Consider the following 17823-nt stretch of genomic DNA (forward strand, 5'->3'; position numbering starts at 1 on the left):
TTAGGTCCATCCTTTTTTTGTTTTTTTTTATAGAGCATTATAGCAGGAAGAAAAGGGATGCCCTGAGAATATTACTACCATTACCAGTCCCTTCAAATAAAGTTTACTGTACCACACCCTAGACTGTAGGATGCATAGAACTGCACCCATATTAGTATCAGCAGTTCCAGTAACAGTTTGGAATAAACCCCAAACTAAAGCCACACCCAAGCGCAGGAATTGCAATAGCAGGACTCTTGGGCTAAGAGCAGCCCTAGGGAGGTATAAACAAGCAATGGTCCCAGGTGCCTAAAGGATAAACAGCAACCTACCCATCAGGACATGAGCAGGACTGGGAAGAATCCTTGAAAAAAAGAGTCAAAATCTTTGATAATCACAAGAAAAATGCCTGGGTAGTAAACATGGGGACAATTGTGAGTTTACATCAGAATAGTTATGTGGCATAAGGTAATGCTTTACATCTAACTGTCAACATTACCTCCATCCCCCCCACCCCCAAAAACTTAGTTTAAAGGGGGGGGTTCATTTATTGTCATTGTTCCAAATGTACAAAAAAAAAGAAAAAGAAAAAAAAGGAAAAAATTAGAAAATAACCCTGGGCTCAACTCCCTCCCCCCAACCCCACAATATTCCCTCAACACAAATAATCCTCCCCCACCCCCCCCAAATCACAAACAAATATCAACTAGTCCTGGTGTTTCCATTAACAGTGCACCTAAAGAAACAGCTTAGAGAAAATTAAAACAGGATTCAAATGGCATCCACACTGTCCACTCATCCTTGAGGCACTGGCTGCCCCATCACTGGTAAAAGAGTCCTTATACAAAGTGGTCTGGTTTTGGCTGCTACTTTAAAGATCTTCCTCTGCCTTCTTCTTTTTGGGTTTTTCTTCTTGGATCACAGGAGGATTTGTAGCTTCTCTTTGTAGGTAGCTAATAAAGTCACTAACTTCTCGGCCACCCTGAAAATAAAGAAAAATTATGTAAAAATCTAGCTTTGTTTAGAACCTCAGGGAGGCTCTTTTTTTCTTCCCAACCAAGAAACCTTTGGATTTGAAGCTAAGAAATCTATTTTCTAGGAGAGCTGAGAATCTCTAGGTGGAGAAAAAGGACTTCTAACTTGAGGAAAAAAACCCAACAAACTCGGGTGAATAAAAGCATATTTTAAAAAATCTTTTTAGTTTATCTAGAAATATTGACAAATAAGAATTTTCTCTAAAATCCTGTGTAAACTCTGGGAAAAAAGCCTCTTGGACAAGTCAAGAAGAAAGGAAAAAGGATTTCAATTTGGTGAATGGATTAAGGATGATATCCAAAAACTTAACAAAATACCTCTTGCTTAGATTAAAAGGAAACCTTTTCCCAAGTCTAAGAGCATCTAAGGGCATTTCCTTCTCCTTTCCCTTGAAGGACTAGGTCCACTCTTAAAACATGCCTACTTTCATTACATTTCCTCTTCAATTTGGATACTTGATATATAGTTCAGTAGCAGGAACCCCAATTCCTTGAAGAGAGTGATGCAAGAAGAAAAGTGACTCAGATGCTCAACTCTAGAACCAGACTATTTTAAGATATCTTTTTAACTTTTCCCAAGATTCCTGTTACCTGAAACATTCCTGGGGCAGTTAGTCTGTGTCTGAGGGCATGGGGACACTATGTAAGTTTAGAAAGCACTCTCCAAACTAGAAACGTCTAGCTTTGGATGTAAATTAACGACAAATTAAACTGTTTCTGGCAGACTAGTGCCTAAAAACCAGGAAAACTACAACATTAGTAATATTTTTTCTTTGACAATAGCTATAGGTGTGATTTGGTACTGATACTTACTTCATATTTCCGTGGATTTTGCTTATTATTGGCTGGAGAGAAGTAGATGGTAGGAAAGCTAGGGAAAGAAGAGAATTTTATTTAAACTTTAAAATAACTCTACCAAGACCCTTCTCCAGCTCCATACTCTGGAAATAATTTTCTTCAATTCTTTTATTCTAGAAGCACTGGCAACCAAGTTATTCTATATTAAGTGAAGTAAGAATCCATATAGCTTATAACACTGATAGGCATACACTAGAAGAGCTCTGAGCCCAAATAGCAAGCACTATAATAGGAGATGTGTTTTGATTTGGTATATGTGTTTATATTGCCTTAATTATAATGAAAGGTGCTATGAGAATTTACAGTAAGGTGATGAAGATGTTAAGAGGGTAAAAAACTAACTATAAAATCCTAAAAATCCTACTCCTGCCCCCACCTCAGAAAAGGATAGGGCAACTGTTACTTTACTGTTGCTTTTTTTTTTTTTAGCTGACACTTTAAGTATCCTTGTCAATCCCAGTATATTAAAATGTTCACTCTAATATTGTAATTTACATACCCTCTGACTTCATATGGAGAAGGCACATCATTAGCTGTAGCATCCATCTTTGCTATGACGATATTGGGGTCTTTGCTGAGCTATATAAACAAAACACATTTAAAAGCTTGTTAGATCCTCTAAAATGATCACTAACCAACAAGGAAAAACTTCGGTTCTATAATTCCCAATTCTAGGAACACTCATTCAAGCCATGGTAAGGAAACTATACAAAGTTAGAACTAGTATGTTTGTTTTGGTAGGAGAGAAGGAGAAGAGTAGGAAAGGAGAGAACACTGACCTTTCCCACCTTATTAGCTCATCCAGTAAAGACACAAAATGGCTAAACTTCAAATCTACATAGCCTAGATAAGTAACTAATTACATCAACTAGAAAGGTTAATTTGGAGGAAAAAAACTTATTTTGTCCAGGTTAAACTGATACTGAAATTACAAGGCAACTTTTTTCAAGTTTGAACCAAAGCCTGAAATACCCCTACGTACATAGCACAAGTTGAAAAAGCAGACAAAACTTGAATGGCACTAGGGAGCAGTCACAAGAAGTAGGTTCGATGTAGGTCAAAAATCTTTATCAGGTGGTATGTACTTTGAGGTAGCTAAGAAAGATAGTCCCAAACACATTTTCAGCTCAAAGTCAACTTTCAGAGTAAGGCCCAAACATACCTTTTCTCCCAACTCTTTGTACTTGGGTTCTAGGTTTTTGCAGTGACCACACCAGGGGGCATAAAATTCTATCAGAACATCTTTTTCAGTATTAACCATTTCATCAAAGTTCTCAGCTACCACTACCTGGGGGGAAAAAAAAGAAAAATTCTCCAGTTACAAAAAAGAATCCAAGATTACTTTATTTTTGTATATGCGGAGAAGCAATCTCTCTCACAGAATAGACATTGATGCTAAATTTATCAATTATTCTCAAGATCACCAAATGAGTAATTTTCATGAAACATTAAAATACACAGCCAGCTATATCTGGACACTCAGAAAAGTCTCCCCCCACCCCAATTCCTTTCAATTTCTCATACAAAATATAATTTCCATAACCTGGCAAATGCCTCCTGAACTTGTTACAAAGGAAAACCTCATGGAGCAACAAATATTAAAAGTAATATTTCATATAGTATAACTTATTCCAAATCTCAAAGGGATTTGTAACTCTAATCTTAGTATCAGATCCATTAGAAATGGAAGGGAGTTATCTTTTGAGGAATTTTGTGGACGTGGGGAGAGGATGGATCTTAGAGGGGATTGTCAAATTTCCAATGCTAAGTACCAAAAGCAACTTTGGCAATATTCAACATAGTTTTGTAAACAGAAGAGGCAGTTTTATATACTTTTTTCAGACTCAACAGCTCTCACCTTTACAGGTCCATCATTATTCTCTGGGATAGGCTCAGACTTCAAGTATCTCCTCAAGTTGCCATCAAAGTAATTCTGCAAGAACCGTTCAAGGGCCTTCCCATCACGGCTAAAGTATGGAAAGCAAAAATATATACTCGTAACCACAAAAATCAGCATTAAAAGCAGTTTCCAGGGGCAACTCCTCCTTCATCTTCAATTCAAAGATGAGAAAGACAAGAAGCAGGATGACTGACTTTCAGAACAGGTGAGGAACTAGCGGTAGAACAGGAAATAATAGCCTGTAGTCCATTGGGCTTCTATTAGCCACTTCTTTATTTCCGGGGTACTTAATGTAGATTAGAAACTTGGGGCAACTAGGTAGCATAGTACATACAGTGTCTGGCATAGAATCAAGAGGACCCAAGTTCATGTCTGGTCTTAAAACACTTACCCTAATTGTCTAGCCCTTGCCACTCTTCTGTCTTAGAACAATATTAAGACAGAAGAAATGGGTTATTAAAAAAGATGAAATTTGAGGAGGGAAACGGGAATTTTTTTTTTGGCAAAAGAGCTAAATGCTATCACTAACTCACATTGCCCTAGTTGGCTGAATGACTTAAGAAAAGCCTAGTTCCTCAGAACTGTGGAAACATGGTGAAAATAAAGTTTTGGTTTGCTCTTGTGTCTGTCAAAATAGACTATAAAAAAAGTGAGTGGATAGAGAAGTCTAAAATTGACTCCAAGAGTGTGGATGCAAAGCTAATTATTCTCTGTATTACCAGGTTGCTTCTGCTGAGCAGAATGGACACCAAGAAAATGATCCTGCCCCTTATTATAAATTATTTAAATAGCCTAGGACTAATGACCAATTATAAATAACCCTCACTTCTAGATCCCTTAATGGCAGGAATTTAAGTTTTCCTATTCCCCTTTCTTTTCCCCTAAGATCAACAGACATCTTCAACTTACGAGAACTCCTCTTGCATAACGTATTTCTCTCCTTTCGCAGTTTTGATAGCAACAACAGGCACCTCTCCAAAAGTTCTTTCCAAGCCAAATTCAGAAAGTTCATGGCTGAAAGTTTTTCGACTAGCAACAGCAAAGTTGAGTTTCTGTCCAGCGTCTAGGAATTTCTGGGCTATCATCATTACTCTGTTTAGAAGAAGAGATGTTTATCAGACTAACATTTTCAAACTAAGTGGAAAATCACATGTCTATAAGTCATACTTTGATAATATTCTTCTAAGATTACCTGATTCCTGAAGAGGAAAAAGGTGCTATATTAATTCCACTCTAGCCTAGAGAGTTTAAGTTTCTTCATTCAAATTTGCTATTAAAAGGTACTTTGGGGGCATAATGGATAGGTTGCTAGATATGGAGTCAGGCAGACCTGAATTTAAATCTAGCTTCAGACCCTGGGCAAAGTCTGTTTCCTCATCTGTAAAATGGAATTAATAATAGTACCTATCTCCCAGGGTTGTTATGAGGAACAAATGAGATAACTAAATTTCTTAAGCTAGTGCCTGGCATGGAATAGGCACTATATAGATATTAGCTATTGACTTGGTGGTGCTGAATTAACTGGTATATTATTACTAGCTTTTGTTACACTGTGTTAAGACTCAAATCTTCCTCAGGGAGGGTCACTTAGCAATAATCAAGGAAGGGAAGCTTCATGGGGGGGGGGGGAAGTACAATAAAAGAGTTAACTAGGCATGTAAACACACCTTTACTTTTTCTTTTACAGCACAGATGCAGCTCTTACTGGGTTTGGTTTTTTTCAGACAAACTGCTGCCTGGGCACATCTTTCCCATTTTTCACCTGAGTCCAAATAAAATCAACTTCACATATACAGTATACATATACAATGAATATTAGACTCCAGAAATAGTTCTAGTTCCCACAGCTGAGGGGAGTGGTGGTGGTGGTGAATCTCCAAGGCTGGAAGGCATAACACAAAGGGCTAAAGGTATTCTGATCTTAATAGAAAATGTTTGGGAGCCACTACATATATATACACAGCACCAATATTATTCAAAATAAAGAAAAAAGGGAAACTATGATCTCAATTAGTTCTTATTACTTACCTGTTTCTCCAGTAGTTGGAACCTTTAGCATTCATGTCATAGTCCACATCATAGTAAGCTACAAGTAGATCTTTGCCCTGGAGTAAGTCTTTGTTGTCTTCTGTCATGTGCGGGCAAATACCAAAACTGAAACAAAACAATCCATTATCAACTTGGATAGTTGCATCACTTAGAAAGAAACTAAATTAAAAATTGACAGTAACTCAGTATTTACATATGTAGGGGGAAGGCAGTAGATCATGGCTAATGAAAAGGATTTATTTTGCTTGACTATACATGTTTGTAGTAATGGATTTTTTCTTTTTTGTTTTCCCAAGAGGTGGGCAAGGGAGGAAATTCGGAAAACTGAAAATAAAACTAAATTGTAAAATATTTTAAAAAGGAAAATAAAAAATATTTAGGTAGTATATGCTTGGATCACACAAAGGTCTAGATATTGTTGACTTAATATGGACTTGAACTATTATTGCTAAAGTTCTTGTCAAGTCAAATCTTACTATATTAAGCCGGGACATGGCAAGGTCTATAGCTACTTCTGTTTAATAACTGGGCTATAAGAGCAGAGTGGAAACCAAGTCGTCTGAATTAAGATATGAAGGAAGTACTTACATGTTTTCCTGGATAAATTTTTTGATTTTGCCACTGGTTATCTTTTCCTCTGTGTAAGGTATACTGCTTTCCTCAAATTTGTTAGCCAGATGTGCAGGCCGGAACAAAGTGATACCCCTAAAATGAAAACAATGTCAAATAAATAAAAGGATGGTTAAGAGATGTTGTTCCCTGTCTTTCTGTCAAAAGCTAAAAATGCTTTATTCTTATGCTCTATTTGCTATAAAAGTTAGTCTAGGATGGAATATAGCAGTTTGCAACAATCGCTTATGCCAAAAAAAAAACCCCAACAACCCAGGATCGAGCCAGCTGCTTTTTTTTTTTTTGGTTTTGTTTTAAACCCTTGTACTTCGGTGTATTGTCTCATAGGTGGAAGATTGGTAAGGGTGGGCAATGGGGGTCAAGTGACTTGCCCAGGGTCACACAGCTGGGAAGTGGCTGAGGACGGGTTTGAACCTAGGACCTCCTGTCTCTAGGCAAGCCAGCTGCTTTTGCTACCAACACTCAAGGACTTGGGGACTACTACCTGAGGCATATGGCCTTAGGGACATAAGATTTTTTCTCCTTTCAAGTCTCCTCAGTAACAGATCACAGGTGTGACTATAATCAGGATACAAACAGATTGGCAATTATAGGCACAAAGTATAATTACTAGGTTCAACTTGGGATTCCTTTGTCCAATCAAGAAAGTCAGTGTTCACTTTTAAATTTTATGCTGTATTTCTTTTCTTGGTCTAACCAAAGCTTCCTATGATTCACTTGGTCATTTTAGGAATGAGGCATTTCTGCCCTCCTATAAATTAAGCTGATGTTTTAGTTTTCATATCTTCCTATTCCTGACTTTTATTTCCAGGGACCTGAATTCCAAAAACCATCTAGTCCAATTTGTATCTTACACTCTTCTATCATATACCCAATTAGGAATCATCCAGTTTGTGCTTTAAGACTTCTAGCGAAGAGGGGCAGATATGTATTTTCAGTGAATTGAGAGCCAGGATAAGAAATGGGAGGTCTTAGGTTCAAATTTGACCTCAGATATGTGCCCCTAGGCAAGTCACATAATCCCCATTGCCTAGCCTTTGCCACTCTTCTGCCTTGTAACCAAAACATATTGATTCTAAGACGGCAGATAAGGATAAAAAAAAAAAAAAAAAACTCCTGTGAATAAGAACTCACTAGTTCCCATAGAAGTCAATTCCACTTTTGAGAGGTTCTAATATGTAGCTTTTGCTTACATCAAACAGGAGATCTGCCTCTCTTTACTGAGGCCAAGCACAACTAATTCTAATTGCTTCTCTACATGACAATCATTACAGCACTATATAACCCCTTCTCCAGGATAAACTTGACACTTTCCAGTTTAAAAATGTCCTCCTTAAAAATGTGGTATCCAGGACTAAACATAATATATATTCCTGAACAGGTCAAGAGTATAGGAGGAACACCACCTCTCTTGTTCTGGACACTGTAACTTCTTATTTATGTTTTGCTTTTTTGTTGCCAAACCAACATCTGACTCATAATGAACTATTTAGTCCACTAAAATTACTAGCTTTTCCAAATTGCTATCTAGTTATATATCCTGTGCTTAAGGTTTTTTGTACTAAAGTTTAAAAAATACACTTTATAATTACATTTTTTATTAAATAAAATATGATTCAACAGTCCAGCCTGGTCAAGATCTTTTTGGGATATTATCATTCAATGTTTATATTGACTTATCAATGCCATCTAAAACTTTTCCCACTAGGACATTTTTTTTTTGTTAAGGGGGGAGACAGGGGCACAGGGCTAGACTTGTGGTTTAAATGACATTGGAAAATCCTAAGCAAGGAATTCCTTCTACCAATGCAGAGCAGTACCACAAAGTTTTATATGAGTTGCTTGGGGGGCTGAAAACTCAATAGACTTGCCCTAGTTTGTATAGTTCGATCCAAGTCTCCCTAAAGTCAGCTATGAGAAAAAGAAATGTTAAATAGCATGAGGTAAAAGCCAGATCCCTGGAGACTCCATCCGAAACTGACATCAAACGTCTAATAACTATTCTTTGGGTTCAGCTATTCAAATAGTTCCAAATCTACCAAACTACATACTACATATGTGTGCACACGCACACTCACTTTTTGTCTTATAATTAATATTCTGTATTGGTTCCAAGGCAGAAGAGCAGCAAGGGCTAGGCAATAGGGGTTAAATGACTTGCCCAGGATCGTTCAGCTAGAAAGTCTGAGGCTAGATTTGAACCCAAGACCAATCTCACCTCCCAGATTCTCCTTAAACATCTTTTAGCTCAGCTCTTAAAACCACAGGAAGTTAGCATTTTCTACTTCAGAGCAGGTATTGCTCTAAATATGCTCCCATCAAATGTTAAGTTAAATAATTTTCTAGAGCTTGCATTATACACGATGAGAAACATTTGATGTAGAAAGATTTGAAAGTAAAATTACTCTCTGAAAAAGTTAATTTATCATTTTCCATACTTAAAGGCAACCCACCTTATACCATTAAGAGGTATTTTCACAAGATGGCCTGGTGAAAGGCTGTTAATACTACATGGTAAGTACTATATTATTATATTATTGATTCTAGGACAAAAGGTAAGGGTTTTGTTTTTTTAATTCTAAATGGGATAGAAATATCTACATGGCAAGTACAAGGGGCACTCACTGCCAAACAGATAAAAGGCCAGTTCTATATACAAATCATCTTTATCATGTTACTAGTCCTTATCCCTGGGCTCAGATGAAGAAGCACCCTCTCCCACATGGGGAAAAGTCATCAGATTCCAACAAAAAATATAGTTTTAGCCCTTAGTGAAAATAAATCATTTTGGGTGAGCATGTACATGTTTGTGTGCAAAAAGCATTAGGAACTAAAAACTCATTGCATAGGTTTGAGGTGGTGCAGGCACAGATCCTGAATTAGGGATGACAACTTATTCCATCCCACCCCACCCCCCACCACAATTTCCTTTATAGAATCCATAGGATTATAGGAAAATTGACTCCAAACAATAAAAATTGACTCCAAACAATAAAATGTTGCAGTGTCAATACCTAGGCCATTAAAATGAACTATTCTTATTACTCAAGTCACTTACTCTCCATCAGCATCATACTTCTTCACCAGAGCATCAACATTGGTATGTGCAAAGCGGTAGTTTTCCCTCAAGTTTGTGGCTGCTTTTAGGAACTCAGAGTGAGAATCACTGAATAAGTCTTTGAAGAAACCTACATAGAAAACAAAACAAAACAACAACAACAACAAAAGGTACAAATGTTATAGGGCAACTATAACAATTCTTCTGATTTATAATTTTTTATCATTTTCAAAAAAGAGGATAACATGCCCAAAGACTTTATTCTGTTGTGGACAATTAATAGTATTTGATAGTATGTTTGATAGTATTGTACCTGAAAATCCACAAAATTACTTAAAAACAAACAAACAAACAAACAAAAAAAAACCCTTACCTCCCATCTTGGAATCTATCCTATGTATTGGTTTCAAAGCAGAAGCCCCGTAAGGGCTAGTTAGGCATGGGTTAAGTGACTTGCCCAGGGTCATAGCTAGGAAGCATCTGACGCCAGATTTGAACCTAGGACCTCTCGACTCTAGGCCTGGCTCTGACCGCCACAAAATTACTTTTAATGCCTGCCCTCCCCCTCCATACATATTTATTTATTTATTTTTATGTTTGCGCACATGCATACATCACTTAGTCCTCTTTTGGGGTTGGACTAGATAAACTCTAAGGTCCATTATAATTCTAAAATATTTATTAAGCTTCCATGTTTAAGGCAATTAGACCTCATAATTTTTAGTCAAGCTCAAAAAGCAGTATAGCCCAGTGGAACTTCATGGAATTTTGAAAATCAATACCTAAAATTCGGTCCCAGCTTTGCCTCTAAATACTTATGTCATCTTAGGAAGTTACTTAACTTTCTTGTGCTTCAGAACAGAATTCAAAGAACTTTAGAACTAGAACTTTAAAAAAATCTTTCCCAACTTTTCCTTTTATAAAGAAACAGAGATTAAAAGATTTACTATCATCATCTAGTCAGCAAACAGCAAAGTCTAGTCTAGCATTATTCTGACCTACAATGTCTCATCTCGCCATCTTTATTTACCTCAAAGATTTATATATTTAGGTGCCACATAAATGTATTTTTGAATTAATTATCTGTAGGCATGGGATCTATTCTCTTACCCAAATGTCTGGCAACGAATTTTTTTAAATTTACATTTTCAATCAAGAACTTATTAAGTTCCTATCATTTGCCAGGTCCTATGCTAGATGCTGAGAGTATATAACTTTGATTTGAAGGCAAACTTTAGAACATAAGCTAGGAGCAGTTAGATAGTATAGGAGATAGAGTACCAGGCTTGGAGTAAGGAAGTCCTGGGTTCAAATCTGACCTCAACACTTCCTAGCTCTGTGATCCTGGACAAGTCACTTAATCTCAACTATCTAGCTCTTACCACACTTCTGCCTTAGAAATTATACAATGTTGATTCTAAGACAGAAGGTAAGGATTTGGGGGGGGGGGGGGGAGGCTATTCAAATTGTCCTTGGAATCAGTCAAGAAACTATAGCCATATATATTCACTTAAAATTTACTTATTACTTTGACCGTTATGGAGAGCAAATTACAAAATTTATAGCCTTAAACTGTAGTTTAATCTTGAAACTACATACTATGCTAAAGGCATTATCGTGATACCATAACTGAAATGAAGTTTGTACATCAAATAAACATGGACTAAGAGTTTCCTTAGCTACAATTAACTTTGGTGCTTTTCCATGCAAGCAGATCTCTGATTTTGTTCTATGTTCAACTTTTTGCTACTCACCCACCACAGCAGCAGTTTTATCACTAATGAATTTGTCAAAATCTTCTGTACTCATGAGAGGAACTGAGGCAGGTCCTGCCTGCTTCTTCAGATGACTCACAATTCCATCTTAGAAAATAAAAGTGAAAGTTCACAGCAAAGAATGAATTTTAAGCACACCGTTTTCTACTAAAACTGAAACTTTACTGAATGCTTAACACCTTCACAATAAATTGAAGTTTCATTAAAAAGAAACATAGTTTATCATCTAACACAGCAATAAAACAGCAAAATGGCTCATTATTACAGGGAGATTCAGAAAAATGGGTCAAATCAGACCACAAGTTACAAATGATATTTAAATGGTATGATAATTAAATGGGCAGTTGATAACAAGAAATGCAGAAGAACCTGCTCATACCTGAAACAAGTATTTATTACCTTTTCTACCAGTATAAAATTATTTTTAATTGAGTAAAGAGATTTCCTCAAACATCTGTTCAAGCCTGTAGCAAGCTGAGTAGTTAGTTATTTGAATTTTTAAGACAATGACAACATCAATAACAAAAAAGGTCTTATCAGGTGTCCAACAGATCTAAACCCTAAAAGCAGATTTGGGGTGGGGGTAGGAATGGTGGAGTATACAATAGAACACACATAAGAATATTTGACAAACTATAATTTAACCAGATTGTTTTCCTTGGTTTGACAAATGGGGTCTGTCCAAGAAGGAAGATAACTCACTTCAGGGTTTTAAAATGTTGAGGGGTTAAGAGAAAATCATAAATGTTTGCTAACTCAAATACTTTCCCTTTTTTTCTTTAACATCTAGAATTAAGAGTTTTAGTTTGAACATATATATGTAAATAGATAACATTTACATAGTACTACATGGTATATAATACTTTATATACATTATCTCATCTGATCTTAACACTTTAAGTTATGTAGTAAATCTATTATCCTAATTTTACATGAGGAAATTGTGTGTATGTATTTGTACTACCAAAAAAACCACTGCTTCTTTAGATTTGAATGTTCGATTCTTGTATTTGATTTACTGTCCTTGCTCATTTGAAAAGGACCAGGAAAAAAAGTTATTTTTCTCAAAGGCAATCTAAAGAATTTCCCCCTAAAACTTAAGTACTTCCTACAATCACGTTTATTCTAGGATCTTTTAGTGTATCAGTACATATGCCTTGCAACATTCAAACTTTAAAAATAGGAAGTAGTAAAAAACTGGTAAGAGCTGTTGGAAAATTTTAATTATATGGGGATCTCAAGCTTGAGAAAATATAGTTAGTAAGTTAAGTTTCCAAAAGAAGGAAAGAAAAAAAGAACGAATGGTACAATAAGTACAATGTCACCAGAAATGAAGTCCAATATCCTTACCAGCTGTACGAGGGCCATCATAGGCACCTGATTCTTCACCATTTCTAAATATTTTCAGGGTGGGATAGCCACTGACTCCATATTTATTACAGGTATTTGAGTTGGCAGTACAGTCAACCTAAAATGCAAACATATCAAATATCTCAAAAAACAAAACAAAACAAAAAACACAACTTCTCAGAATTCCCAAAGGTATGAGGCCAATTTGCCTCTGATTTTTAAATTAAAGGGTTAGGTACAACAAGGTCAGACAAGTCCAGTTTATTTAGGAAGTATTATAAAAGGACTCTACTATTTCAATTCTGTGTCTATGTATATCCTTGCCTGTATTGATTAAAAGTGTAGTTGCCATGATATCTATTCAACTAGTTTAAGTATGGTTTGAATACAACTATGATAGATTCTGTAGAGTACCTCTTCCCCCAGTCAAATTAATTTGAGCTACCTCACTTAATGAAGTCTTTGTTTTCTGGTTAAGACCTCATCCTTAAATATTTGAAATGTCACTGTCTACAGTCAACCCTATCACTTAGTCTGGGTAAAGGCTACTAGGTCAATCTGATGATAAATTTGATGATTGGTTATAGAAGTTAAATACTTGAAGTACACAACCAAGTCTACATATCATTAAGTCGATCATAATGTATATACATTACTGTTATCAATGAACTATTCTATTCTCATAATACCATGTGTCACCATGAATGATTTAATCTTGCTTACTTCCTGACTTCTCAGGATTTCTATCACCTATTTAATTCACAGTGGTAGCTAGGAAAAATGATGACCTCTTTCCCATACTAGCTTCCTCCTTTTAACCCTGACATTTTTACATTCATTTTCTTCCAAGATCATTGTTTTTAATTTTTACTCTAACACATGGGTTGCTATCTTTTCTACTTGGTGCTACCTAGGGCCCTTAGTAAAACTAAGAAATTTTCCTGAGCTCTTGAACTACTAACCCTTTAATTATCATAGTTCTTATTATTTACTTCTTTTATGATCCCTTATATAATTAATAATTATTTATTTTCTATAATTCTAACATTTATTTGATCATTTTGCTAATGCCTAAATCCAGATCACAAAATTAGGGGTAGCATGCTATCATCAATTTCTTTTCTTTTCTTTTTTTTTTTTTTTTAACCCTTGTACTTCGGTGTATTGTCTCATAGGTGGAAGATTGGTAAGGGTGGGCAATGGGGGTCAAGTGACTTGCCCAGGGTCACACAGCTAGGAAGTGGCTGAGGCAGGGTTTGAACCTAGGACCTCCTGTCTCTAGGCCTGACTCTCACTCCACTGAGCTACCCAGCTGCCCCCTATCATCAATTTCTAATGTGATTTTCATTTACATAATTTTTGTGACTATTGAATGGTATGCTCTTACTAAATGAGTCAATTTGGCTTCCTCATAGGGTTCCTTAGCTAACTAAGGAACATGGCATATAATCAATGATAATTTGAACATGTGAGTATTGAAGTGATGGTAATAAAATATATGGTATTCTCTAGCACCATGGCCCTAGAACTGAGCACTAAAATTTACATATTGCCTTTGGTCACTTATTGCAGAATCCAATAAGGCTCACCTTTGCTAAAGGAACAATTCCTTTTAGCCTGGTTGCTGCAGCTTCATATTCTGGGGCAAGCCTCTTACAATGTCCACACCTAAAACAGAAATAGCTAATGTTCAATACGATCAATGTAGTATGGTAAATAGAGTGTTGAATTTGGAGTCAAAGGACCTAGAAATGAACACTGCCTCTATCATACCACCTGTGTGACTCGAGATGAAATGCTCAACCACTTTCTAAAAGGCCTCAATGTCCTCTTTACAATGAGAAGCCTGGATGTAATGATCTCCTTGGTACTTTTAAAGTCTAAAACTTATGATTCTATCAGTTTGCTAACTTTGCTCTCTATTAAGAATCTCCAACCACTGGAAGATACCACAAACTTTTAGAAACTTGGACCTCCTGTCTCTGGGCCTGGCTCTCAATCCTCTAAGCTACCCACCCACCCCTAATATAGAGTATTATAAGCCCACTTATACCTGTTATTAATTTTAGAGTAAAGCAGAGTTCCCAGCAGGAAAAAAATTATTCAAGTTGATTTTAAGATGATGCCATAAGACTGGCAAAGATCAAAAGCAGCATGTTCTCTGCTCTGACAAAGAAAATGAAAAAAAAAAAAACCCTTAAGTATTAAAGTCTTTGGAGATATGAGGTACAATGGGCTCAAAGCACTGAAAATACTATTAGATTTCAATGATGTACTGATTAGTTTTACTGAAACACATTTCCCTTTCTCCACTTTCTTTTCTATTCTGTTACCATACTACATTGATGGTTCTTTGGGTAGGGAAGGTGGAAGATATATATTAAAGGTGATGTAAAAAGAAGCAGCCATGTAGTGAAGATAATGAAGGTCATATAAAAACAAAACGTATCAGTTTTTAAAAGCTGATCCTGACACATCCAGGTAGAATCAGTAGCTACACTATGTAAGTAGACATAATCTTAATTTTATATCTAAAGGAGAGAGGACAAGACAGCAATACCAAATAACAGTTCCAAAGAAGTCTGTTGTTCTACCTCCCAATGGTGCTGCCACAAAGTAATCAATAAACCACTAGAAGATATCAAATACTGCTATAATAAACCTCTGTGAATTGCTATTAAGATATCTTTTCTTTTATTACTTTAGACAGGCAGTCAGTAAGCACACATTTATGGTTTTTCTATATGCTAGGCACTGTGCTAAGCATTAGGGATACAAAGAAAGTCAAAAGTGGTCCCTTTGCCCTCTAGGAACTCACACTCTAATAAAGGAAGACAAGTAAATATTTATGAACAAATTATGTACAGGACAACAGGAAATAATTGATGGAGAGAAGGTACTAGAATTAAGAGGTACTGAGAAAGGATTCCTATACAAGGCAGGATTATAGAAATGGGTCTTAAAGGAAACCAGAGAAGCACCTAGGCAGAGATAAGGAGAGAAAGCATTCCAAACATGAGGAACAACAAAGGAACAACCAGAGGAAAGGCAGAGAGAAGAAAAGGAAGCCAGTATCATGGGACGGAAGAGTACATGGGGGGATAAAAGTTATAAAGGAGCAAAGAATTCCTTGAGCTGGGGTAAATAGTAGGAAATAAGGTGAGGTAAAGAAGAGAAAATAATGGACCCAAGGGGAAAATTAAGGGACAGGCCCCATTTTTACTACTTCTGCCACAGTACTGGTACAACAATGCTTAGGTCCTCATCATGTCTTCTCACAAGGCTTTCAGAATCAAAAGGTTGCTTACAAATATGCAGAAACAAAGTTACTACCACTCCTTAGTGGATTCACAAGAAAATTAGAAGATCAAGCGGAACACCAAAAGCCAGAAACAATAGAAAAGAATCAAGCTGACTTATAAAGATCTTCCAGTGATGATGTACTTATTCAAGTCTAAGCACATTAACATAACACTCCATAAGTAAAAATGTCATTACTCTTCCATTCTGGATGCTTTCTGCTAAAATGGAGACATAAAAATACTTATTGTGAAGACTGCTCCTGCCCTTTTATTTTCATGTATTTTTTTAGTTGGTATAATAATCTTTTATTTTTTAAAGGAAAAAAATTAAGGCAAACAATGATTAGTTCCCAGAATCAAATGATTCAGAGAGGTAATAATAGTCCTTGTTTTAAAGAGAAGAAAAATAATGCACAGGAAGACTTGCATGAACTTGGGTTTTAGAATAAATGTTCTTTCCACTGTACTACTGCAGCTTCCTCAATTTTCATCAAGATTTCAGCAACCAACACTTTTATTAGCAATGAAGACTTGACCTTTTCCTTCTCAATTGAACTTCAACATAGCATAAAAAAAAAAAATCAATGTACAGATATCACTTCCACATTGAGCAGGGCTTAGGGGTGTGGTGACTCCTTGATCTGGAAAATCAGCATAAAATTTTTTGGCCCTTCCTTCATACCAAGAGAAGTCTTGAATTTTTTCTTTTATGGGGTGTTTACAAATACAACTTATATTCATTTATAAGTAACTAGGCTTTTAAAGACATTTCTAGCCTTTGTGTGTCATCTGCTGGCATTTGCATTCTTTTCACAAACTTTTTTTACTTATTTTAACTTTATAAAAAAAATTTACTGATGACATTAAAAGATAAAATGTTGATATTGTATAAAACCTATACATATACTTCATGCACTTCTGAGTTTCTAAACTTTTTGTATCATCTGTGGCAGTGGTTCCCAAACTTTTTTGGCCTACCGCCCCCTTTCCAGAAAAAATATTACTTAATGCTCCTGGAAATTAATTTTTTTTACATTTTAATAGCAATTAATAGGAAAGATAAATGCACCCGTGGCCATCACTGCTCCCCTGGATCACTGAAGCACCCACCAGGGGGCGGTGACACCCACTTTGGGAATCACTGTTCTGTAGCTTCCACTAGATCCTCAAAATAATTCCCATTTAATTTCTTATATTGACCCACAATTTATCTAAACCTTGATGGGGACAGGATACCTGTATTTAAGTCTGCCATGTTTAATGAGTTAAACTGCTCACCTGACCTGGCTACAAGAGATGATCAGGGAGAGGCTACACTGTCAACTAATTCTGTCCAGAGGGCTCTTTTAGGGACACCTGCTCCTCTGCCCCAAGAGTATTCATGAAATCCGCAAGCCCAAGTGTACAACAAAATCAGAAGAGCAAGGTATACTCTTAGCATAATCAGCTGAACATCAAAAGCCAATGAAATTGCCAAGGGGTTACTCAGAGAAGTTGATATTATAACATTTCCCAATACTAAGAGCAGAAACAATTACAGAAACGAGGGAAAAACAATAAAGGGATGTAAGATGACCACCTCTAGGCTCAATTGCCTATAAATCACTAAAGAACTCATGATTCACCTTGCCTTTCAAATATGTAAAATGTACTTCAAATACAAATGAGATCACATCTTTATGTATTCTAACCATCAATAAGACTATTAAAATAATAATGATCATCATGAAACTTCATTTAAAAGAACATAATATGAGATTATGGAATTGGAAAAAATTTATCTAAGGTAGAGATTTTATTGTATTTGCCAGAAATCCCTTTGAGAATCCTTGGGAAAATTAAAACCAAATAAGACATAAATATGCTTTGAAAATGAGTTTTAAATTAA

At 36.0% G+C, this 17823-nt stretch overlaps 1 protein-coding gene across 1 annotated transcript in view; it reads right to left on the bottom strand.

The window, feature by feature from the left end:
* Positions 1-17823, bottom strand: part of PDIA3 (protein disulfide isomerase family A member 3) — a 22589-nt gene continuing 4766 nt past the window's right edge. Inside the window, exons 2-13 of the mRNA XM_044665081.1 lie at positions 14223-14301; positions 12634-12751; positions 11263-11370; positions 9509-9638; positions 6409-6525; positions 5800-5925; positions 4681-4863; positions 3730-3838; positions 3034-3159; positions 2371-2450; positions 1827-1884; positions 1-961 (exon numbers count right to left, since the gene is read on the bottom strand). Of these exons, the coding sequence (XP_044521016.1) occupies positions 851-961; positions 1827-1884; positions 2371-2450; positions 3034-3159; positions 3730-3838; positions 4681-4863; positions 5800-5925; positions 6409-6525; positions 9509-9638; positions 11263-11370; positions 12634-12751; positions 14223-14301 (1345 nt within the window). The 3' untranslated portion in view covers positions 1-850. The remainder of the gene's footprint in view (positions 962-1826; positions 1885-2370; positions 2451-3033; positions 3160-3729; positions 3839-4680; positions 4864-5799; positions 5926-6408; positions 6526-9508; positions 9639-11262; positions 11371-12633; positions 12752-14222; positions 14302-17823) is intronic.

This window comes from Gracilinanus agilis, chromosome 2 (assembly GCF_016433145.1).
Source record: "Gracilinanus agilis isolate LMUSP501 chromosome 2, AgileGrace, whole genome shotgun sequence".
Classification (NCBI taxonomy): Eukaryota; Metazoa; Chordata; class Mammalia; order Didelphimorphia; family Didelphidae; genus Gracilinanus; species Gracilinanus agilis.